The sequence below is a fragment of the Babylonia areolata genome, chromosome 14, assembly GCF_041734735.1.
Source record: "Babylonia areolata isolate BAREFJ2019XMU chromosome 14, ASM4173473v1, whole genome shotgun sequence".
In the NCBI taxonomy this organism is placed as follows: Eukaryota; Metazoa; Mollusca; class Gastropoda; order Neogastropoda; family Buccinidae; genus Babylonia; species Babylonia areolata.
This window is the reverse complement of record NC_134889.1, coordinates 16312466-16338523: the sequence shown is the minus strand read 5'-3', so window position 1 is coordinate 16338523 and position 26058 is coordinate 16312466. Positions and strand designations below refer to the sequence as shown.

General features: G+C 43.2%; 4 protein-coding genes across 7 annotated transcripts in view; 2 read left to right on the top strand and 2 right to left on the bottom strand.

Annotated features, from left to right (window-relative positions):
• LOC143289867 (uncharacterized) overlaps nucleotides 1-7960 on the bottom strand; it is a 72561-nt gene extending 64601 nt beyond the window's left edge. For 3 of the 4 annotated variants that reach the window (XM_076599064.1, XM_076599066.1, XM_076599067.1), the window contains exons 1-6: nucleotides 7874-7954; nucleotides 6962-7096; nucleotides 4759-4968; nucleotides 3112-3289; nucleotides 2301-2536; nucleotides 560-850 (exon numbers count right to left, since the gene is read on the bottom strand). In XM_076599064.1, the coding sequence (XP_076455179.1) occupies nucleotides 560-850; nucleotides 2301-2536; nucleotides 3112-3289; nucleotides 4759-4968; nucleotides 6962-7066 (1020 nt within the window). In that variant the 5' untranslated portion in view covers nucleotides 7067-7096; nucleotides 7874-7954. Of the gene's footprint in view, nucleotides 1-559; nucleotides 851-2300; nucleotides 2537-3111; nucleotides 3290-4758; nucleotides 4969-6961; nucleotides 7097-7873 lie in introns of all 4 variants that reach the window. The other variant, XM_076599065.1, reaches the window with a different exon arrangement.
• A 270-nt stretch (nucleotides 7961-8230) lies between these two features.
• LOC143289624 (uncharacterized) lies at nucleotides 8231-10342 on the top strand. Its single transcript, XM_076598667.1, has 3 exons — nucleotides 8231-8273; nucleotides 9414-10231; nucleotides 10331-10342. Exons 2-3 carry the CDS (start codon nucleotides 9422-9424, stop codon nucleotides 10340-10342), a joined length of 822 nt encoding a protein of 273 aa, XP_076454782.1. The 5' UTR covers nucleotides 8231-8273; nucleotides 9414-9421.
• LOC143289507 (torsin-1B-like) lies at nucleotides 10253-14034 on the top strand. The gene has a single exon (XM_076598497.1). The coding sequence runs from the start codon at nucleotides 10383-10385 to the stop codon at nucleotides 11193-11195; it is 813 nt and encodes a 270-aa protein (XP_076454612.1). The 5' UTR covers nucleotides 10253-10382; the 3' UTR covers nucleotides 11196-14034.
• A 2263-nt stretch (nucleotides 14035-16297) lies between these two features.
• LOC143289506 (ubiquinone biosynthesis protein COQ4 homolog, mitochondrial-like) lies at nucleotides 16298-25826 on the bottom strand. Its single transcript, XM_076598496.1, has 6 exons — nucleotides 25679-25826; nucleotides 23365-23517; nucleotides 22563-22659; nucleotides 21239-21341; nucleotides 20112-20335; nucleotides 16298-18006 (listed from the first exon to the last, which is right to left on the bottom strand). Exons 1-6 carry the CDS (start codon nucleotides 25818-25820, stop codon nucleotides 17823-17825), a joined length of 903 nt encoding a protein of 300 aa, XP_076454611.1. The 5' UTR covers nucleotides 25821-25826; the 3' UTR covers nucleotides 16298-17822.
• Nucleotides 25827-26058: the final 232 nt, after the last annotated feature.

Sequence of the window (26058 nt, the reverse complement as noted above, 5' to 3'; positions counted from 1 at the left end):
TTGTTGACAGAATGATAGGAAAGATAATAACATTAATGATATTAATGATAATGGTCTGAATAATAATGATGAATAATGAGGACAGTGATGATGATCATCATCATGATAATAATATCGATGATAATAATGATGATGATAATAATAATAATAATAATGATAACTATAATAATGATTATTATAATAATGATAATGATGATGTGAATTTATGCAGCACCTTTTCTCTAAATAAGGCACCAGGCGCTTTACAAAAAGAGTTACACACACACACACACATGTACACAAGCATGTGCATATTCACACACATACACACACTCACATACACTCACTCCCTTTCCTCTTACTCAATACACACACATCACCACATGTAACACATACACAAACACAACACACACACACACATTCTCACTCACAAACTCCATCCCCTCTCCCCTTTCTTTCAACCTCACCCTCCACCCCTACACCAAACCCCGCCCATCACCACTCCCCCCCCCCCCCCCCCACACACACACACACCCCACAACCTAACCCCCCCCCCCCCCGCCCCCCCAAAAAAACACACCTGTGATTTGCTGTCCAGACCAAACTGCTCGGCCAGCCGGACGTAGCGCCGGGCGTGGAGGATGGCGGAGGACATGTTGCCGATGGTTTTGTAGGCGATGCTGAGGTTGAGGTGGAGGCCGCACTGGAGCTCTTTGGTCCAGAAGTCCGGCATGGCCTTGTCGCTGCCCGCCTCCTCCAGCAGCTCCGCCTCCAGACAGAGCAGTTTGCTGTAATACACGATGGCCTGGTGCGTGTCGCCTGCCTCCAGGTGCAGGGTGGCGATGTTCACCAGCGCCTTGGTCTGGTACACCTGGTGATATAACGACAGTAGTGATAATATCAACAGCGATGACAGTAATGGTGATAAGAAGTATCATCATCATCATCATCATCACCATTATCATCATTATTATCATCCTAATATCATTATTCAATGATGATGGTGATGATGCTAATGATGATAACATTTTTTGTTTTAATGTAGCTAATGTTAACAAGAAGAACAACAATAATCATCATCACTATCACCAATATCATCATCGTAATACTACAACAACAAAAACAACTATTACTACTACTACTACTACTACAACTACCACTGATGATTATGATGATGATGATGATAATGATGATGATGATGCTAATAATGATAAGAATAATGATAATGATAATAATAACAATTATACTACTACTACTACTATTACTACTACTACATACTTAAAAAAACGTAAAAATAACAACACTTGCTTGTTCCCATCTAGTTCTTGTTTACTTTCCACCCTAGTTCCCACCGTCTAGATCTCAGTTTTCACCTAGTTCCCATCAAGATCCCACTTAGCTTTCATCTAGTTCCCAAGTACCCTCTCCATCATGGATAGTTTCCATCTCGTTCCCAAGTACTTTCTCAATCATGGATAGTTTCCATCTAGTTCTCATCAAGTACCTACCTTCTTGATCATGGTTAGTTTCCATCTAGTTCCCATCAAGTACCTTCTTGATCATGGCTAGTTTCCATCTAGGTCCCATCAAGTACCTTCTTGATCATGGTTAGTTTCCATCTAGGTCCCATCAAGTACCTTCTCGATCATGGTTAGTTTCCATCTAGTTCCCATCAAGTACCTTCTTGATCTTGGTTAGTTTCCATCTAGTTCCCATCAAGTACCTTCTTGATCATGGTTACTTTCCATCTAAGTCCCATCAAGTACCTTCTTGATCATGGTTAGTTTCCATCTAGGTCCCATCAAGTACCTTCTTGATCATGGTTAGTTTCCATCTAGGTCCCAAGTACCTTCCCAATCATGGTTAGTTTCCATCTAGTTCCCAAGTACCTTCTCAATCATGGTTAGTTTCCATCTACATCCCAAGTAACTTCTTGATAATGGTTAGTTTCCATCTAGGTCCCATCAAGCACTTTCTTGATCATGGTTAGTTTCCATTGAGTTCCCATCAAGAACCATCTCAACTGAGTTCCCATCAAGTACCTTCTCGATCATGGCTAATTTCCATCGAGTTCCCATCAAGTACCATCTCAATCAAGTTCTCATCAAGTACCTTCTCAATCGAGTTCCCATCAAGTGACTTTTTCAGTTGAGTTCCTATCAAGTACCTTCACAATTGAGTTCCCATCAAGTACCTTCTTGATCATGGTTAGTTCCCGTCTAATTCCAATCAAGTACCTTCTCGATCATGGTTAGTTTCCATCTAGTTCCCAACAAGATCCCCCACCCTACCCTCACAACCCTCACTCGGTCAGAACTGACCTGCTCGTGCGTGGCCACGGCGAGAGCGAGGCAATCCTGGTAGAGGCTGATGGCCTGGTGGCCGTGACCTTGCTTGGACTGGGCATTGGCCAGGGTCAGGAGCACTCGCATGGTGATGCCCTTCTGGTTCGTCTGGAACCGCTGGGCTGTCTCCAGGATCTGCGTGCACATCTCATAGCGCCCGGACTGGTACAGCACCACGCCCACCTCACTCAGCTTGTTGTAGGCGTCCATTGCTGCACAAAGGAAGGCGCCAGTACAGCCACCATGATGAGTGTCTGAGTTCGAATCTTGTTGGTAAAGGCTAGCCCACTATGACCACCACCACCACCACCCTATCGTTGGACAAAGAAGAAGCCAGTACAGTGTTTGTGAGGGTCTGGGTTCAAATCTGTGTGGTAAAACTAGCCCAGAACAAAAACCACCACCAACACCCCCTTTTCACTGGGCAAAGAAGGCACAAATACAGTGGCCATGAGGTAAAGGCTAGTCCAGAATGACAAGCACCTGTTTTTTTGTGAAAAAAACCCCTGGCAATAGATTTCGCTTAAAACTTATTTTCCTGGCAGCGAAAGGGTTAACGCACCAGTTTTGATCGTGAGTACCTGTTCAATACTATTGTCTGACAAAATAAACTGTAGCATTTATGGATTTTTCCTCTCCACAAACCTCCCCTCTGAACACACAGACTTGTAATCACACTCCACACACTTTCATACCCCCTTGCATATATATCTCTCCTAAAATCTGCGTTGATAAGCTTCCCGTCTTTGTGTGTACCTGAACAGAGCTTCCCACAGCTCTCTCTCACCTTTGAGGCTCTTGGCCAGGTCTTTGGAGATGTTGCAGAAGCGAGAGACTGTGGCAGCAATGTGGTTGGTCAGTTTGTCGGCGTTGTCGGGGTCAAGTTCAAGGGCAGTCAACAGGGAGGTGATGGCGTCTTTGTACTGGCTCATCTGCTGGTAGGCCAGACCTTGAAGCAGATAGCCCTGAAACAAAACACACACTGGCTGCTTCATACGTTGGTGGGCCTTTGCAACAGATAACCCTGAAACAAACAGCACACTGGCTGATCGGAGGATGGTTGGTATATGGGTGGATGGATGCGTTGGTTTCTTAGATGATTGGTTGATTGTTGTGTGTGTGGATGGAATCGTTGGTTGGTTGATTGCAATGCGGGTGATTAGAAAAGTTGGTTGGTTGGATGATTGTAATGTGGGTGGATAAATGAGTTGGTTGGTTGCATGACTGTAATGTGGGTGGATATCGATTTATTTTAATTATTTGTTTATTCTTTCAATTCTCTCCTGTCAAGAAAAGGAGTACATGATTCAGAGTTCCTGTGTGTGTGTGTGTGTGTGTGTGTGTGTGTGTGTGTGTGTGTGTGTGTGTGTGTGTGTGTGTGTGTGTGTGTGTGTGTGTGTGTGTGTTTCTATGAATGCATACAGGTATGGGAATACATGCATGCACACCAGAATGTCTGAGTATACACGTGCACACATATCAAGTGTATACACATGTATCGTGTTTCCAGAGTAAAAAATGCACAAATTATAACACAAGACGCGACTATACTCTTGAACGGTAACACCCTTCAATAAACCTCTATGGCATGAAAACACCTACAAAATCAAAGACAAACCTGCAAACTTTGTGGTTTAATGCTAATAACCTTCAAAACCTCTATGGCATGAAAAACACCTTCAAATCAAAGACAAACCTGTTAATGTTTCGGTTTAATGCTAACAACCATCAAAACCTATATGGCATAAAAAACACCTTGAAATTGAAGACAAACCTTTGAACTGTGTGGTTCAGTGGTAATAACCTTCAAAACCTCTATGGCATGAAGAAAGCATTAAAATCAAAGACAAATCTGTGAGCTTTGTGGTCAAATGCTAATAACCTTCAAAACCTCCAATGCACGAAAAACACCTTAAATCTAAAGACAAACCTGTGAGCTTTGTGGTTTGATGCTAATAACCATCAAAATCTTTATGGCACCAAAACCACCTTAAAATCGAAGAAAAAAACGTGTAAGCTTTGTGGTCAAATGCTAATAACCTTCAAAACCTCAATGGCACGAAAAACACCTTTAAATCAATGACAAACCTGTGGACTTAGAGGTTCAATGCTAATAACCTTCAAAACCTCTATGGCATGTAAAATGTCTTAAAATCAAAGACAAACCTGTGAACTTAGTGGTTCAATGTTAATAACCTTCAAAACCTCTATGGCATGTAAAACGCCTTAAAATCAAAGACAAACCTGTGAACTTTTTTTTTTTTTCCTTTTTTTTTGCTGCCCCATCATCTGTACCGTTTCAGTGGCATTACTCCCACACCGCTCATTTAGATTCCCCCATACACAGCCACACCTGTGAACTTAGTGGTTCAATGCTAATAACCTTCAAAACCTCTATGGCATGTAAAATGTCTCCTTAAAATCAAAGACAAACCTGTGAGCTTTGCGGTTTAATGCCGATGATACTGTCCGCATCTGTCAAAGCAGCATTGAAGTCGCCCATCTGCAGAAAAGCCAAGGCCCGAGCTTGGAGAACAGACGTGTCTTTGTCGTCAATCTCCAATGCTTCATTGTAGTTCCTCATGGCCTCTGTAAAGTCATTGATTTTGGCAGCACGCACGCCTCTGTCGTGCAGGGACCTCACCTGAAAGAAGAGAGCAGTCACTGATTTTTTTTTTTTTTTTTCTGAATGGAACACAGGTTTGTTGTCCGTAAATGACGGGCGCAATAGCCGAATGGTTAAAGCGTTGGACTTTCAATCTGGGGGTCCCGGGTTCGAATCTCGGTAATGGCGCCTGGTGGGTAAAGGGTGGAGATTTTTCCGATCTCCCAGGTCAACATAATTTTTATGTGCAGACCTGCCTGTGCCTGAACCCCCTTCATGTGTATACGCAAGCAGAAGATCACATACGCACGTTAAAGATCCTGTAATCCATGTCAGCGTTCGGTGGGTTATGGAAACAAGAACATATCCAGCATGCACACCCCCGAAAACGGAGTATGGCTAAAAAATGCCCATACACGTGAACGCCCACTTGTGTACATATGAGTGAACGTGGGAGTTGCAGCCCACGAACGAAGAAGAAGAAGAAGAAGAAGAAGAAGAAGAAGATGTCCATAAATAGTTTCATGGGTATAAGTTTGTGTGGTTTACTGTCTGCTCTCCCTTATCTCTCTCTCTCTCTCTCTCTCTCTCTCTCTCTCTCTCTACACACATACATATATATATAGAGATAGATGAACTTCCATTCACGCACATGAGTGTTAATACATGTGCACAAATACACTTACATTTTCAAGCAGAGATGTAACATGTATACACAGATATAAGTGTGCATGCACACGCACACACACATGCATGCACACATGCACACACACACATGCTGTAACACACATATATACAATGATAACAGCTAATGGACACAGTTGATCAAAGTTTGGCTCACTGACTAAAGTTGACCAGATGTTACACATCATACCACAATAACCTGACCAGTCCTAATACATTGTATCAGAATAATCTGACCATTCACAATTCCACTGACAAGTCCAGACCTTACTGACCTAACCAGCGCATGCCTTACTGATCTGATCAACCTGTACTTCACTGATCTCTTTACTGATCTCATCAATCAATATCTCACTGACCTCTTTACTTGTCAGATCAATCTACACCTCACTGCTCTCTTTACTGATCTGATCAATCCATACCTCATTGATATTTTCATTCATCTGATCAATCAGTACTTCATTGATCTCTACTGATCTCATCAATCATTACCCAATGGATCTCTTCACTGAGCTAATCGATCCACAACTCACTGACATCTTCATTGATCTTATCAATCTGTGCCAAAATGATCTCTTTACTGATCTGATCAATTCATATCTCACTGATCTCTTTACTGATTTGATCAATCCATACCTCAATGATCTCTTTACGATCTGATCATACTATCTGTACAATGTTCTCTCTCTCATTATCTGATAAGTCCATAATTCCTTGATACTACTATGACTACTACTCATGTTTACATCACCAAACAGGGAGCTTGTGGTATCTTATTACCATGAATATTGACACTCCTACATATTGTGTCTGGCCTCAGTCAGAGACCAACCTCTGAGTGATTTACAAACATGAAATCATTTACACAACAGGCTGCCTACCTGAGTAGAGCCGACTGAGAGATACCTTTAGGCACTCATCATTCATTTCCTGTGCCATTCAGTCAGGCTTCACACACACACACACACACACACACACACACACACACACACACACACACACACACACACACAGAGCTGATCTTAGGCACTCATATTTCGTTTCTTGCGTCATTCAGTCAAAATTCAGTCGCACACACACACACACAGACACACAACCAAACACACACACACACACACACACACACACACACACATGCAGCTGACTTTAGGCACTAATATTTCATTTCTTGTGTCATTCAGTCAAAATTCAGTCACACACACACACACACACACACACACACACACACACACACACACACACACACACACACCTTTAGGCATTCATATTTCGTTTCTTGTGTCATTCAGGCAGAATCCAGTCACACAGACACACACACACACACACACACACACACACACAAGCAAACCTCATTGATCTCCTCAGCTTCACTGATAGGCTCACTGCCCTCTGCCAAGCTCGGGAGGCTGTAGGTCCCAAACTGGGGGGAACTGAACATCCCCAGACGATCCATGATCACTGGTTGTCCTCAAAAACAATCAAGCTGGAAAAAAAACGTTGATGAAAAATAAAGAAAGAGAAATAAAAGAAATTTAAAAAAATATCTATGAAAGAATTTGCATTCAGACACATGAACACATGCCTTTTTTATATTATCTATTGCTCATGCTCTTGACACAAAGACTGCACAGTTTCTAAGAATCTGTGTGTGTGTGTGTGTGTGTGTGTGTGTGTGTGTGTGTGTGTGTGTGTGAGAGTATCTTCGTGTGTAATATGTGAGTGTGTGTGTGTGTGTGATTGTGTGTATAAGAGCATGCATGTGTCCATGTGTGTGTATGCATTTGTGTGTGTGTGTGTGTGTGTGTGTGTGTGTGTGTGTGTGTGTTCGTGTGCATGCATGCATGCATTTGTGTGTGTGTGTGTGTGTATGCTTGCATGTGCGTGCATGCATGGAGATGTGTGTGTGTGTGTGTGTGTGTGTGTATGCTCGCGCGTGCGTGCATGCATGGATGTGTGTGTGTGTGTGTGTGTGTGTGTGTGTGTGTGTGTGTGTGTGTGTGTGTGTGTGTGTGTGGACGGATGGTTGGATTTAATAACTATGGTCATCCATTTCAGTATATTCATTTGCATCGCATAGCACTTTATGAATTAAGTGAGAAAGGAGTGCGAATCTTTTGCAATTTTCAGGTGAGCTCCAGAACTGAAAAACATTCACAACCAGTTTCAACTAACAATTATAAGACACTGAAGAAGAAGAAGAAGAAGAAGAAGAAGAAGAAGAAGAAAAGAGAGAGAGATTTCAGTCAGATGCGTCTATTACTTAACAAATTTGCTCATCCACGCATGTCCATTCACAAGAAACAACTGGAAATGAACTTCATCTGGTGCAGCAAGACCGCCATTTTTGCGCGTAACTATACACAAACAGGGAAAGCTACTTCAGTGCAGACTATTCTGGCATGATATTTCAATTGTCAGCATTGATTATTCAAAATATACCATAAACCGACTGATATAAATTTATACATTATCATCATTATATGATGTATTAATTGACTGATACCTTTAAAGTCTACTGTTTTAATAAACATCGTAGTTCGCATAAGGCCCGAAGGGAAACGACTGCTACTGAACCGAAAATCTTGAACTTCCGGTTTCGCTTTTGTGCTGAATTTGAAACACGTCACGTTTTTGTCGACAGTTGTTCGGAACAAAATCAGGTAATATAATGACTCAGATATGGCCGCTTTGTGTGTAAATATTTCTTTTGTTCTTTTTGATACAACATGATAGAAATTGGCTGTTCAAACTGTCGGAAATCCGTGAAGTTAATGGTTTCAGTGTGTGCCACTCCAAACTGAAATTAAACGACGTGAAATACAGACAGCGTGCTGCGATATAACTTTGGAAATGTAAAGTATCATACGATGGATAATCCCAAGGGATTTAACTTTGAAATCAAGCAAGCTAAAACCACAAATGAAAACTCACAACAAAAGAATAACAAGAGTTGTGACGCAATGGACTGGTCACCAGCTGAGCAAATCACTAGTCTTACAGCCCATGCAGATACTGGTTCGCATATTCTTCAGTTGTAAGATTTCCAGACCGAGGTGGCGCCCTATCTTATGGGTAACACACCTGACAGCTTGCATACATTTTTTTTTTTTTTTTTCAGAAAGGAAGCACATATTTTAGATACATGTGATACAAAGAGCCAGGAAACATAATCCAGTTGTTTCTCTTTCTGATATTCGAAAAAGTTTAATGATAGGGCAACACTGTGTTTCACTGATGACCTACACAAACGGTATTATTTTCAAGAGCTTTTTACTACCCTAAACAATGTGTCAAAACTCTCTTGTGATACTGGCTTAGGGGATTGTACACATGCAGTAATTCACACACATGCGCACACACAGACTCACACAAACTGCACCAACAATAAAATTTGGGTAAACAGTGTGCTGTTACATACTATTGTGTGTACATAATATTGATATTACTGATCATGTGATTATGATATATCATTCTTTTTATTATTATTATTACTATATTTTGATGTAACTTATTGAAGTGTTTCTTTTTTTTTTTTATTGGCTTTGTTTCATTTTGTGTTAATACTTCATGCATTCCAACAAAACCAGTGCATTGGGTATAGGTCAAGCACCTGCTCCCTTACAAAAAAAACAAAACATTTTGAAGCAAATGTGGTTTAATGTATATAGATCAGTCCACACATTTTGATACCTTGAAACTGAAACAAACTGATTATTAATTTTAGATGATTAGTATTTTTCTTTGACACTATGATATTTCAGTGTAACTTCTGTTGTTGTTGTCTGTGTGTGTGTGGTCAGGAATCAGGATGGAGCCGATGGAGCTTGATGAGGACAGTTCCAGCCACACCCCTCCCCCACCCGCCTTCCCACCCAGACTCGCTGACAGGCTGACTTACCCTGGCAGCCACTCGGTGCCAGCTTACTCCCCGCTCCTCACCCACCCTGCTTCAGGAACCCTGTCTGGCTTTTCTCCGGCAAGAACACTCCTTTCTAGCACTCCTCAGCACTCGGCTGCTTCCCCTTACCGCGGGGAGCGCTCACCCTTCTGCCGGAGCGCCACTTTTCATGGATGGCAGGACAGCAGCTTTGCAAGCCCTGCGCCTCCTCAGAGGAGCTTTTCCAGAGAAGCTTCATTACCGCGGGCAGTGGTGGGTGGTGTAGAGCGGAGGGAAGTGATGACGTCACCAGGGGACAGTCTGACGTCCATGGAGACCAGCGACCAAAGTGACGTGTCGGAGATGGAGGTGGTGCACAACTCCCCCTCCCCCTCCTGGGACAGGGTCAGGTCAGTGCTCAGCAGCTTCTCTCTCTTCAAACAGGAAACAGAGAGTGAGCAAGGTTCTGTTACTGGTTCTGTCCCCGTGGGGGTAGTAGGAGGGCCTCTGGAGGAGGAGGGGGTTGAAAGCGACAGAGGGCATCAGAACGTCTTGGGAACCAACCCTCTCCACAGTGCAGGCGGCAGCAACAGTGAAGCACAGAAAGGGGAGGAAGTGGTCGCCATCAAAATCAGAGACACAGCTCCAGGAGCCGGCAGTGGCAGAGACACAAGAGGAGAGAAACAGACTTGTCACAAGGGGTCAAGGGGAGGCCACACCTGCTGTCTCAGCTGCAGGGAAGTCCCGTTGTTGCTATTGTGGTGTGTGTGCTGCTGTGTTGTCTGTGTTGGTTTGCCTGACAGTGGTGGTGTGTGTTTTATTCCTGCAACGACATGTCAGTGCACAACGTGAGAATTTCACTCGGGTCGACACAGAGCTGCTCAGAAACGAAATGGCTTCCAAAGTGTTTGGCCAACACATCGCCGTGGATGTGGTGCCAAGGACCATTGAGCAGTACCTGAGGGCTGTGCAGGATAGAAAAAAACTCGCTGAAAACCCAAACGCTTGCTTCCTTCCTCCCCTTGTCCTGTCTTTCCATGGGTGGACAGGGGTGGGGAAGAACTTTGTGAGCGACATCATCACGGGGGTGTTTCCAGCAAGGACAGTGGTCAAGCTGCTGGTTCCCTACCACTTCCCACATCAACACCTGGATGAGCTGTATCAGAACCAGGTGCAACGCTGGATCCTGTCCAATGTCACAGATTATTCCGTCAACTTTTTCATTCTGGACGAAATGGACAAAGCGTCTCTTGGTGTGACTCGGGGCATCCACAGTGCCATCGCAAAGTTACATGAGAGGAACTCTTGTCGCTCTCCAGTGGTGTTCCTCCTTCTTTCCAACTCTTTTGGGACCGACATTAACAAACAAGTGTTCGAAGCCATGATGAACAAAGAGCAGAGGGGCCACCTGTCCCTCAGCCATTTCTCTCTCCTGTTTGACGGCAGTGCTGATCATGATGAAGCGTGGTACAAACGTCTCCAGTCTGACGTCACGGTGGCCGTGCCTTTTCTGCCACTGGAGAAGCAGCATGTGATCCAGTGCATCCGTCAGGACCTGGTAACCAAGAAGCTGTCCACTCAGGCTGACCTTGTGCGTCGCGTCCTGCAGGAGCTTCAGTTCACCAGGCTGCCCAGCGGTCAGGAGTTCTCGCAGACTGGCTGCAAGCGAGTGTCTGACAAGGTCAATCTGGTGGCCTTTGAGTGACTGTCTCTGTGGACTCCCTTGAGTGACTGTGTGGACTTACTTGAGTGATTGTCAGTGTGGGCTTCTTTGAGCGAATTGTCTGTGTGGACTCCAAAAAGTGATTATCACTGTGGACTCCTTTAAGTGATTGTGTGGACTCCCTTGAGTGATTGTATGAACTCCTTTGAGTGATTGTGTGAACTCCTTTGAGTGATTGTGAGTGCAAACTCTTTTTAGTGATTGTCAGTGTAGACTCTGAAAGGGGATTGTGTGTGGACTTTTGAGTGATTGTCTGCATGGACTTATTTGAGTGATTGTCAGTGTGGACTCCATTGAATGATTGTCAGTGTGGACTCTTTTGAGTGATTGTCAGTGTGGACTCCAAAGAGTGATAGAGTGATTGTAAAGTTCTGTGGACTCCGAAGAGTGATTGTCTGTGTTGACTCTTTGAGTGATTGTCAGTGTGGACTCCATTGTGTGATTGTCAGTGTTGACTCTTTGAGTGATTGTCAGTGTGGACTCTTTGAGTGATTGTAAAGTTCTGTGGACTCCGAAGAGTGTATGTGTGGACTCTAAAGAGTGATTGTAAAGTTCTGTGGACTTCGAAGAGTGATTGTCAGTGTGGACTCTTTGAGTGATTGTACAGTTCTGTGGACTCCGAAGAGTGATTGTAAAGTTCTGTGGACTCCGAAGAGTGATTGTATGTGTGGACCCTAAAGACTGATTGTAAAGTTCTGTGGACTCCGAAGAGTGTATGTGTGGACTCTAAAGAGTGATTGTAAAGTTCTGTGGACTTCGAAGAGTGATTGTGTGGACTCCCTTGGCTTGAGTGATTGTCTACAGACTCCCTTGAGTGATTGTCTGCAGACTCCCTTGAGTGATTGTCTACAGACTCCCTTGAGTGATTGTCAGTGTGGACTCTTTTGAGTGATTGTCAACGTTGACTCTAATCTAAAGACTAAAAGAGTGATTGTAACTGTGGACTGAACATTCTGAGTTGTTTGTGTGGACTGCCTTGAGTGATTGTCTGTATAGACTCCTTTTGATGATGATCGGTAAATCCTGGACAAAAAAAAAAAAAAAAAGTACATTGCATTTTGCATGAAGTAGGTGTTTTGAATGTAATGTGTATCAGAAAAGTTTGAGAACAAATCAAATGAAATGATGGGTTCTTTTTTATGATTTAATTCAATTTAATTTTATATAGTTTATATTCATGACTGTATTTAATTGAAGTTTTCCTTTTTGTTCTCTCCTTCTCCTGAGTCAGATAACATGAACACAGCTTTGCAATGATTTTCCTCTCTGTGACTAGTGTGAGCAATGTTTTAAAAATATTCAGGTTGTGAAATGTAGATGTATATATGTCCATGATACAGATGTGAGACTTGTGGTTTGATTGTAATTGCCCTGCATTTGCTTGTCATGTTCCATGTCACTGTCAGTGTTGTACAGTTTATCAACAATAGCAAATCATATTTTGACCAGGTGTTCATGCATATTAATGCCTGTGAGTACATACATTATGTTGTTATGTGTGTCTCACACACAGCATTTGTGGTAGGTGTGTGTGGACAATGGAAAGTTGTACAGTTTTTCATCTGGTTTCAGTTAACTTTTGACAAGTTTTGTCCTGATCCATTTTGTATGCATATGAACATGTGATCATTTTCGATTTCAACCCATGAAGCAAGATGAATAGTGCTTTTTTTTTTTTTTTTTAATGTTGCAGGCCTCATTTATTTGTTTGCTTGATTTTCTTTCCAAAGATAAACATCCTGAAACAGAATCATATAGTTCACGTGAGGGTGTCCCAGAAAGTCTGTGTGTCCATTTGCTAGGAAGAGTTTTGAGCTACAGAACTTGTCTCTGGGTGCTGTCTTGACTCTTGGCACATGACTGGTGTTGATACGTATCCTTGTTTCCAAATTTATACACCATTGACACAGTAATGTCTCATTCAGTGAAAAAAGAACATACATGTGTACATATGATAGATCTACAAATTACTGTCTCAATGTCTGTCTGGTTTGACATACTGTTCAACCTCATGACTGCTGCTGACAAGTATGCTTCCCAGTGAATGACGGTGAACTCGCCAGAGATCAGACAGAGCTTACAGGTCAGCACGTCGTTCACCATTCTGTAAAAAAATTGGACATCTTCCTCTTGGGATTGTGTAAACCAAGTTCAGCGATATCAGTGACATCACTGAAATGCACATGTATACACTGAATGCACTCATGGAGGAACTGCAGTTAAAGCGATGCCTCACTGATCTTTTTTCACATAGGTTCAGCAGTCAAGAGGTTCTTCTTCTTCTTCTGCGTTCACTCGTATGCACACGAGTGGGCTTTTACGCATATGACCGTTTTTACCCCGCCATGTAGGCAGCCATACTCCGTTTTCGGGGGTGTGCATGCTGGGTATGTTCGTGTTTCCATAACCCACCGAACGCTGACATGGATTACAGGATCTTTAACGTGCATATTTGATCTTCTGCTTGCATATACACACGAAGGGGGTTCAGGCACTAGCAGGTCTGCACATATGTTGACCTGGGAGATCGTAAAAATCTCCACCCTTTACCCACCAGGCGCCGTCACCGTGATTCGAACCCGGGACTCTCAGATTGACAGTCCAACGCTTTAACCACTCGGCTATTGCACCTGTCAGTCAAGGGGTTAACTTTGAAAGGTTGCTAGCAGAAGACATGGAATTGGGATACACGTCAAGACAGTACTGTTTTGGGAAGAGCGTCAAGAGCAATAATTATGGACAGATGGGTACTTACTTGTTCATCATTACTTGTGTTTTGTTATTTCATTTCTGTGTGTACATTTTGTCATAACAGTCAAGAAACTAGTGGGGAAAAAGTGCTAGGATGGTGTTTTATATATATATATATATATCTTGTCCATTACTGGGTCTATCAGATGGGATGATAAAACAAGGTCCTGTGCGTAGCATACATACATGTAAAAAACCCTAGCAATAAGACCATTGTGCCTGGCCTGAGTAAAATCCACTTGAATATATACACATGTGCACACCTTTGTGTGTGTGTGTGTGACTGAAGCCTGACTGGAGGACACAGGAAACAAATGACAGTGCTTAAATGCAGAGCTCTCTTAGCTGTACCAAGGTAGGCAGCCTGTTGTGCAAATAATTCTGACGGAAGATCTAAAGCTGCTATAAAAGTATCCAAATAAAAAAAAAAAAATACAGGCCAAAATAATGACAGGTACTGATTGAAGAACAGCCAGAAATTGTGTGTACAATGCTCTGTTTAACGTGTCGGAGACTAAAAGTTCAGTCACTGTTCACTTGGGAATTAATGCCAGTTTGACTTGGGTTCATCATCTGTTGTTGTGGTGTGGGTATGTCAGATAATGGGAAAAAGATGGTGGCCTTGTCATGATGCAGCCAGCTAGGAAGCCAGAGTCTCATATAACATGGACCAGGATTTTTCTCCCCCTTCCGCCAGACTTTGAATAGTTGTCTGGGTTCTAGTCTTTTGGATGAGATGCTAAACCAGGGTCCCATGTGCAGCTTGCAATTGGCACACATAAAGAACCCATAGCAATGAAAAAAAATATGTTAAAAAAAAAAAAAAATCCTCTTTGATAGTAAAACAAATACACTTGCAGACAGAAAAGAAACAGAAGAAAACAATTATGGCAATGTCCTGTGGCAACATACTCTCCACAGGGAGAGCAGCCCGACTTTCACACACATAATCCTTTTTTTTTCTATTGAAATTTTTGGTGGGTACTTATGGAAATGCTTCCATCAGGTATAACTATAAGCATGAGGGCAAAAGGTGCGGGTTTACACATTTTTAGTGTCGTACAACATAAGTCATGATTTCGTGGGGGAATGCAGCCCAAATTTCATGCACAGAAAGCTGGTAATGGATAAGGTTAATGGATGTATATTGTTTTGTATCACATATTTGCAGCAACAGATTTCTCTTTGTGAAGTATGGGCTGCATTCCCTGAGATTATTTTGCCGTAGTACATCCTCCTCCTTTATTTTTTTGGCAGCAACTATGTTAGTTTTACTCTCAGCATGGAATTTTCTACAGAATATCGCTGATTCAAAACTTTTTGTTGCTATGAGTTCTTTTACAAATCATATTCATTAAATGCATGCTGCGAATGGGACCTTGGCTTATTGTCCCGTCTGAAAGATATATTTATGGATCATGATATTGGTAATGTTTCCCCCCTCTCCCTCTCTCTCTCTATATATACCTATCTCTATATATATATTGATGGATTGATTTGTTTTTAATTGTGGTACGTCTAGTTGAAAATGGATAATGATCACAATATTATAGGTTAGTTTCAGTGTCAAGGAGGCATCCAAGTGTGTGGGCTGAGCCATATATGCTACATCACAACTGGAAAAAAAAAGCAAAAAAAAAAAAAAAAAGCTACATGCCTGACATGCGTGTAGACCTAAAATTTTGGACAGGTCACGATAATAATTTTATAGTGCAATATAGTCAGCCAAGTGCTGCCTTCATAGAGTGCTCAACTGTATCATCAGTAAGGTTACTGATGATTCCGTTATTCTTGGTTTTCTAACAAGCATTCCTCTGGTCATGTTACCTTGAAGGAAAGGCGTGTGTATTTTCAGTAATCTAAATTGACTTTGCTTGTGTTATTTTTGTTTAGTTTTTGACAGATTGACTGTTACGTATTCCATATGTGCCTTGGTTATAATAAATTGATTAAATACATACCTGGTTTTATACTTTGCTCAGCCAGATGACAGTTTGAGCAACATATATACATGGAAGAGCATGTTTATGGAAGAGCATGTTTACTTGTGCAAAATTGTACAGTTGTTTTTCTCACTTTGAGAAGTACACACACACACACACGCACACACACACACACACTCACTCACACATGCATTTTATATTTTTTCATTGATGGTTTGATGTAAAAAAGCAATTGTTGCTTATTCAATTTACCATCATGAAATAAAATCTTGACTTGACATACACATGCACTCGAACACATGCACATGAGTTAGATGGAAAACACACATACACACACGCACACACAAATATGAATTGATAAAAAGAAGTCAGAAATATACAAATATTATTTATTACACTCTTGAATACATTCTGTATCGCAGCTGTCAAAGAAAAAAAATGCAGGCCACAGATAATCATGTTAACACACACACACACACACACACATACATATATATATATGCACACACCAAATGATATTCTCTCTGCAAAAAACTATTCCTCTTTCTCAGGTGGGCACACAAGCTATTGTAATCAGCTTGCTGAAGTGATTCACCAAATAATTTACAATCAGTCAAAGCAAAATCATCTGCTGAACATGGCATTTGCAAGGCTTAATATCCCGGTGGCTGACTTCACACACAAAGAAATAACATTGAAAAGAGTTGGTTTTCCTCAGAAATAAATGCTCCATGTTTTTTTCCCTTCAAGCAGGCGTTAAACTGGATCTGACGTACTTCTTGATCAGCTTTCACATGGGCGCTCCACACACACACACACATGGCCATATGCAAACACAATACAAGCAGTCATGAATGTACACAAAAACATTTACACTCAGGATTCACACTGAGACGTTCAGATCAGTAAGTGACCGAAACAGATTCAAAAGCCCAATGTCTCTCAATTTTCTTCAGTCTACAATCTGTGATCTCAGTGCTAGAAATGTTGTCTTTTCTATTGCTCTCTTTGTTTCCCTCTTTTGTTCTTACTTCACTATTGTCATCTCTTTCAAAAGAAAAAAAAAAATACACATGAGATAACAAGAGTGCAGGTGTGTTTCATGAATAAACAAGCTCCAACGCATCACACTTCTTTCCTTAAACTAAAAGATCACTATACGTGTATCACAACTGTATTGTAAAACACACACACGCACACACACAATGAAAATAAAGGTCAATCCTCTTCCAAGCCACAGGAAACTGTCCACATTCAAATCTGTGAAGATAGTTCATCTCTCCACACAAATTTTTTTTCTCATTGCTGTCCCATCGTGTGATCCACTTCATTGGCATTACTCCCACGCCGCTCATTCCAAGTCCCCCTATACATGGCCACACCCAGGTTTGTCTGTCACAGTCCCAGCGTCAGCAGTCCACAGGGAACCATCGATGTTAGGTCGCCAGGAAGCCACACACCACAGAAGACCCTGCACTGCTGCTGAGTCACTTCAGTGGTGTTCAGTGGTGCCTGTTCTGATTTAATATACTTAGGACACCACCTACTGAGCCCCTCACTGACGACAATACTAGTTCAGTTGAGTGAGCCAGATTGGGTGGGTGGTCTTCACCAGAGTGGAGACCACCACCACGTCCCTCCAACACTGTCCCCCATGAATCTGCCAACACTGAAAACACTGACAGGACTCACCCTCAGCACGGAAATGGAAGAGGATGGAAACCGAGGTCACCATGAGAGCAGGGCATGAAAGGCCACAGAATTTCTCTCCAAACAAAATTCATTCTTTCAAACGCAGGGAATTGAAACTGAGGTTGCCAAGACAGCTGGGCATGAAAGGCCACAGAATTTCTCTCCACACACACAAACTACATTCTTTCAAAAGCGGCAGTCATGATTGGCGCACTGGTGTCCATCACAAAGCTCCTTTACCTGTGCGCAACAGAGGCACGGGTGCCGCCTCTACATTCAGCTCTTTCCTCAAGTCATCCAGGCCTTTCTCCCAGTGCTTCTCAAAGTACACCGTCATCAGCGGCTTGGAGTTGCGAGCGCAGCGAATGGCCCAGGATAGGTAGATGTCCAGGTACTTCTGACGATGCCTGCAAGGTGAACGGACAGAGTAGTCACTGTGGTATCGGGTACTTGAAATGAAAAAAAAAGAATCAAAAAGATACGACGATAAAATGAAGAATGACTGCTGAGCCTATCAAAACACCAAATGGAGAAAGTTTATAAAAACTGTGGGCTGTAAAATAAGACTCACTTTCGATAAAAGGTGTCCAATGTTTCAGACCATAGGTCTGTCTTCAGGGACTGTGTTTGTTGGAAACGATAAGTTAAAACACAATTAAAAAGACCAACCTGTCCCTCTGTAAAATTTGTTTTGCACATAACAAAGTTCAGACCATCCCACTTAATTCTGCTCCCAGTTGGAGGCAGCCTTAGAGAGCTGCTGTACTACATGTCTTCAACACACATTCACACACATACATACACACACACACACACACACATTTATACACACAAACAAAACCACCCAACCCCACTAGGCCCAAGTCACTCTGAGCCGAAGACAACTGTTAATTGTTATGCTCAACATAATCACCACACAGACAGGCAGAGACAGACAAACCCATGCCACCCCGCCCACCCACATACACACAGACAAACCTACCCATCCACCTACAAACGTACCCAAACAAACACATCCACCCACACACAACCCCCATGACCCCCACTCACACAGGCCTTAGTCACTGCAGTGTGCCTAAGACAGTCACTGTGTGAAACATCAACAACACACATATTCACAAACTTACCCATCCAACAAAACTCCCCCACCACAACCCAGTTTGCTCAGGCCTCATTTGGAGTGGGACAAATTACATGCTGACCATCAACACACACACATTTACATACAAACATCCCTCCAGCCCCACCCCCCACCCCCATACTCAGTCAAACAAACCCATCATCAACCACGAACACATGACATATGCATCCCCCCCTCCCCTCCCACCCCCCAACTCAATTATGCCCCAGTCGCAGTGAGCTGAAGACCACCGCTGTACCAAACATCAACACACAAACACAACCATCCCAAAAGCACACCCAACCAGGAAATTCGTCCATCCATCCACCCACAAACACACACACACAAACCCCTCTCTCCTGCCCACAAATACGCTCACCCACCAAATCTCACCCACGCACGCCCACCCACAAAACCCACTTACCAACCTACCCCCCCTCCAGCCCCTCCCCCCCACAAATTCCTTCCCCACTCACTTAGGCCCCAGCCTCAGGGGGGCAAACAGTGCCACCATACTGTACGCTCACCCACCAAAACTCACCCATGCACACCCACCCACAAAACCCACTTACCAACCTACCTCCACACACAATTTCCCTCCCCACCCTTCCCCACTCACTTAGGCCCCAGCCGCAGGGGTCCGAAGAGCACCGCAATGCTGCACAAACCCACCCACACCCACCCACTTACCAACCTACCCCACCACACACAAATCACCCCCCAAACCCCATCCTCCCACTCACTTAGGCCCCAGCCTCAGGGGGCCAAACAGTGCCGCATACTGCACACATCCACCCATAAAACACACCACACCCACCCACAAAACCCACTTACCAACCTACCCTCCCCACCCCACGCAAAAAAAAACAACAACCAAAAAACCCCAACCCCCCTAAATCCCCCTCCCTAACCCACCATCCCACCCTCACTCATTTAGGCCCCAGCTTTAGTGGCCCAAAAAGGGTGGCCATGCCGCACATGGGCAGCCCTGTCTGGAGTGCCTCCACCCACTTGATGGCCACCTCACACCAACACACTTACCAACCTGTCCCCAAATACACACCCCCCCCCCCTCCAATTCCCCCCCAACCCCTCCCGCTCCCACCCCCTCCCCCCCCCCCCCCCCCCCCAAACTCACCTTGGACCCAGCCACAGGGGGCTAGAGAGCACAGCCATGCTGCACAAACGCACCCACTAAACACTCTAACCTGCCCCACCCCACACAACACCCCCTCCCCACTCACTTAAGCCCTAGGCTCTGGGGACCAAAGAGCGCAGCCATAATGCACAAACCCACCCACACCCACCCACAAAACACACTTACAACCTGCCCCACCCCCCGCCCTCCTCCCACCCAACCCCTCCCCATCACCCCCCCCAGCCCCCACTCACTTAGGCCCCAGCCTCACAGGCCCGAAGAGGGCGGCCATGCCGCACATGGGCAGCCCTGTCTGGATGGCCTCCACCCACTTGACGGCCACCTCACCCAGCATGTTGGGCGGCATGCCCAGCAGCGTGTGCGTCAGGTCGTGCACCTGCCGGTAGCGCACCATCACGTACACCAGGTCAGGGTCCTCCACAAAGTGAACCGGCAGCCGGGCATCCGGGGAGAAGCCCTGTGTGAAAAGGGGGCACGACTGGCAGTGTTGTTGTTACAGTTCTGCTTGTTCTTCTTCTTACTGTGATTAGCATGAGCAAAGAACAGGTGCTGTTGTTATTCTTGTCATCACTGATGCTTTTATCATGGACTGACATAAGCTTACAGTTGGGCCAACAACAAATTGAGAGCTGTATGAACAATTGTTTCTCCACAGCAATGGGAAGTCATTTACAGCTCAGTCTTTTGTGAAGGACTATGACTCAAACTAGGAGGCAAAATTGTCCTGGCTCTTAGTGCTGCAGCCTTGGGGGCGAGCTGGCCTTTGGCAACCATCCCAACACCGACTGTCCTAAAATCCTCATGGCCGAGAGAGTGGGGATGTAACTTGGGCAAGACACTCTCCACTGTAATCAAATTCAAGCCCAGATAGTAAGGACAGCAGTTCAGTTGCCTCCTCTGCTGTTCTGATGGTCACAGTCTGACATGACTCACCAGGCTGAAAATATCATCATCATCAGTCTGATCTGATTCAGTTCTTCTACAAAGTGCGCCAGGCAACTGGGCATCTGGTGAAAACCCCTGGCTGAGCAAAGGACAGGCAGTGTTGCTGTTACTGTTTGTTATTATTATTATCATTATCATCATCTTCATCATGATCATCATTATCGTTGATGATAAAAGATAGGGGTGCTCCGTTGTCTGCATGCAACTGAGGCCCCACCCTCTTTTTTTTTCTTTGGAAAAAAACACAAAAAAACAACCAAAAAACAAAACAAAACAAGTATACACATACACACACATCTCACACAACTAAAGCACAAGGTTTTGAAAAGCCCTCAGTATCATTCAGCCCAAATCAAGCATTCGCTAAGATCGCCACAGGCCCTCAAGAGGCGGACGAAACAGGCCCACCACGTACATGTTTGTCCAGAAACTTCCAGTACTCTTTGCCGAAGGTCCCTTCAGGGAGGCCACCCAGGTACTTGATGTCCACAGTGTCCGTGTTGATCAGTGGCTGGTCCCTGCAATCAGTTTCACTTTTCTCAAGGAGGCGGCACTGTGTTTTGTTCAGACAAACCCATATTTCCTGCACCACATAATCTTCTTCTTCTTCCTAGTAATAGTAGAAGTAATAGTAGTGGTAGTAGTACTATGGATGTACGTACGTATGTATGTATGTACATGTATACGTATGTACGTACGTAGCTAGGTATGGATGGATGGATGTATTATATATCATAAGAAAATAAAACATAGTAAATCAAACATAACAAATTGTAAATCACCAAAGACAGACTAGAAATTCACACACACACACACACACACACACACACTAAACACATGCATGTATACATTCATCAGCTTCCCAAATCCAACCACACCACACACACAATCATACACATGTATACATTCATCAGCTACCTCATTTCACACACACACACACACGCTCATACACATGTATACATTCACCAGCTACCTCATTTCACACACGCACACACACACACGCTCATACACATGTATACATTCACCAGCCCCCACAATCCACATCCCCCCACCCCCAAACATTATACACATGTATACTTCTTCGTTTGTGGGCTGCAACTCCCAAATTCACTGGTATGTACACTAGTGGGCTTTTACATGTATGACCGTTTTTTTGTATAATTTTACCCCGCCATGTAGGCAGCCAGACTCCATTTTCGAGGGGTGTGCATGCAGGGTATGTTCTTGTTTCCATAACCCACCGAACAGAGGATCTTTAACGTGCATATTTGATCTTCTGCTTGCATGTACACAGGAAGGGGGTTCAGGCACAAGCAGGATTGCACATATATTGACCTGGGAGATGGGAAAAATCTCCACCCTTTACCCACCAGGCACCATTACCCGGGAACCTCAGATTATAAGTCCAACGCTTTAACCACCCAGCTATTGTGCCCGTCATACACATGTATACATTCACTAGCTCCCCCAGTCCACACACACACACTTTCTCACACACAGAGTGACAGAAACACACAGAGAGAGAAACACACACACAGACACATGTATACATTCACTGGTTTACCCAATCCACACACACACACACACATACACATGTATATTCACCAGCTCCCCAATCCACGCAGACACACAGACACCTTCACACACACACCCTCACAAACACCCACACATACACGTATGCATTCATCAGCTCCCCCAATTCACACACACACACACACACAGACTGACAACCCACTGACTGTAAAATGAGGCGTCCTTCAGGGTCGCTCATCATTTGGTCCTTGACATGCCTAAGAGCGTAGTACCCCGTGGTTTCCCCCAGGGCACAGATCATGTCTGCACACCACAACACCCCTTCATCAATATTCCAATGAACGTGATCTATGCACTGCTCGGAAACGTTTCCATTCTCAGGTTGTGTGTTCACAGTGACACACACACACACACACACACACACAGACGAAAACAACAAGAAACAATCAAATGCCTGTACAGCATGCCACCTTCCTCCTCAGACTGGATGGCACTGATTTAAATAAGAAAGAAAAAAAAAAAAGAATAATATTTGGAATTTCTGGTAACAAACTAACAACTGGTACGGAGTTATGACAATATGACATGTACCATTAAAGAGAAAAAAAACCAAAAAAAACATAAAAACCAATGTCACCAACATGAACAGCAATTTTCAACACTGCAGCCAGGATAATATATATAGGGGGCTTTTTTTTTCAAAACTGAAGATGCACTGAACTTGTGAGCTTGTGTGTTATATAAACATAACATTATGAATTCTACACACACAAGATATTGTATATACTTGTACTCACCTGTATATCTAAAAAAAAAAAAAATTAAAAATTTTTTTTTTTAAATAAGTGTGTGTGTGTCTCATTATAAATATAACATTATGTACATGTATACAAATCATGCAAGCCTGTACATTGTATACTACTATACATGTGTGCCTATGTCACTGTGTGTACATGTATACTGCTTTTTAGCTGCACTGCCACCTGTCACTCTCACTGTCAGTCTCACCATCTCTGGCAGGGTTGTAGAGGCACATAAGAGCCGAACCCAAGGCCAGCAGACCTCGCTGGAAAGCCGTGGTGGGGATGTGACCGGGATACAGCTGGTCGTACGTCCTCGGTGCAGACTGCCCCTCCCCATCCCCCTCGTGCTGTGCAAAGTCTGCCAGCCACAACAGAAAAACATCAGTTCAATTTATTCATTTTCTATCTGACGGTCACATCAGAAAAACACCAGTTCTATAATATCTATTTTCTGTCTGGTTGTCATATCAGAAAAACACCAGTTCTATAATATCTATTTTCTACCTGATAGTGACATCAGAAAAACACCAGTTCTTATTATCTATTTCCTGTCTGATAGTCACAACATAAAGAGTTCTATAATACCTATTTTCTGTCTGATAGTCACAACAGAAAAACACCAGTTTTTATTATCTACTGTTATTTTCTGTCAGTTGACAAACAACTAAAGGTGGTGTGGTGGTCCAGTAGTAACATGCCCACACTGGAGTTTCAGGTTAAGTTTTTCAAGGAGGCATCACTGCGTTTGGACAAATCCATATAGATATATGCTACACCACATCTGCTAGGCTGACAGCCGGCTGTGTCAGTGGAAGTGTTGCACTATTAATAAAACCATCATCACAAATCTACTGGATATTGTTGTTATTTGTCACATTTTCCATCAATCCTTGCTCTCTACTGGTAACATATAATACAATATCAAGTGCCTGTGCTGTAATTCCTGAAATATCTATAGCTTTAATATTGCATTTGTTCATTCTCTTGGTGCAACTGATTACCAGGAACCCAGACACTAAAAGTACAATAGCGACAATGTGTGCAATACTCTTGTATATACATAATGGAAAACATCATGGAAACATAAGTTTCATATGCAACAGGATACTAAATTTGTGTGCATGTAAAAAATATTAACAAGAGAAAAAAGCAGCTTTTTTTCTGACAACGGGATAAAAACAACAACATACATATTTTGGGTAGTATGGGTCTATCCTATCAATTTTCATTTTGAGATGGAAGATAAATATCACAAGCTTGCTTGAAACATATGAAAGTCAATGACCACTTGTGTTGTACAACTGCGGAGTGAACTGGTCTAAACTGAGTGAGAATGAATCCAGATCAATCTTCAGTGCTACTAGTACTACAATGCCAAGCTGAATTTCATGTTTACTTGCGCACCACCTTGCAGCCAGCACTGACAAACTGCTGCAGGCACTCAGGTCAGATCTAGGGCCTACCTGTGCCTGTCTAGAGGCCTGAAATAGTGAGTGTGGTGGCCCCTCCTCCATTCGCCCTTCCCCCCTTCCTCGCCCCCCACCCCCTGATAGGCTAGTCCTGACTGCATTCCCTTCAAAGCAGCAAACCTGAACCCCCAAAATTATTATGCCAGAATCTTCAACCGAAGGCGGGCAGTTATCCAAGAAGAAGAAGAAAAAGAAGATCTCTGTCTCGCCTGCTGCCTGTGTTTTATTGGACTGGCATGTCAATGTAACGGACAACATAACACTCAGCTCAGGTCAGTATGCCTCCTGATCACACTATATTGAGGCTAGTCCATATCACTTGAAAGCGTCAGCTGTAAACTTTATTAAGTCTTAGTGTTGTTGTGCTTTCACTGATTCTGGATAAAATTTGAGTCAGCATTTGAAGAACAAAGATGAATTTTTATTAGGTTCAGGTTCAGGTTAGGGGCGATGCAAGCATCGTAGCCTTGCGGCTTTATACGCCCCGTCAGTTTTCAGTTTGTTTTTTGTTGTTATTTTTTTTGGTCAGGTACTCCCAAGCCCAGGCTCACCTTTGACCATCAAACATTGTTTTCTTTATGATATCGTGGTCATCAATAAGCTTTTTAAAGGCATTAATGTTAAGTGCACATTTGATTTCTGGGGTTTGTCCATTCTAATTGTTAGTTACTCTGTAACTAAAAACATATTTTCTAATGTTGCTACTATAATGCTGCTTCTGAATTTTGTCGGTACTGTTACGGGTGACAATGTTTGTTTGTGGATCAGTAAAGAAACATGCTTTGTCAATGTCAACAATATTATATATTTGAAACGCTTGTATCAAGTCCCCTCGTACCCTTTATGTTTCTTATCAGAAAGATAAGAAAAAAGCTTAAAGAAACTAAACCAAGCAGTAGGTGATAACCTTTAATTCCACCCTCAGGTTTACCTCACATTAAAAACAAAACAACAAATATCATGCGTTGACACTAAAAACGAAACTAGCGCAGAAAACACTCTATTCATGACAGCTCATTTGGAAACTAGAATCTACTTTAACCAGCGTACCTTGATTTACGTTCGAAACTAAATTTCTCTGACTTGCTAACAAGCCGTGCCAGGGAACAGCAACATTATAATACTGATGGAATTTCAAGCCTTTAGAGTAAATGACTCTCCGCAAAAACCGTGCCTGCAAGCAGGTAGCCATTTTGAAAACCATATACGTCTGTTTACCAGAATAATGACTTACAGCATGGTTCTGGACACTGGACAGCTGAAATTGTGACAGGAATAATATCAGTTTGAAAGGTATAACAAAAAAAAGGGGGGAGCAGACTGAAGTAAATATTCACACCATGCAACATCGTTCCCTGGAAAAGAAAGCGGATTTCACCATGTCAGGGAACTAACCGCCTGATATATCATGTTCCGTTAGAGCGGGCTTA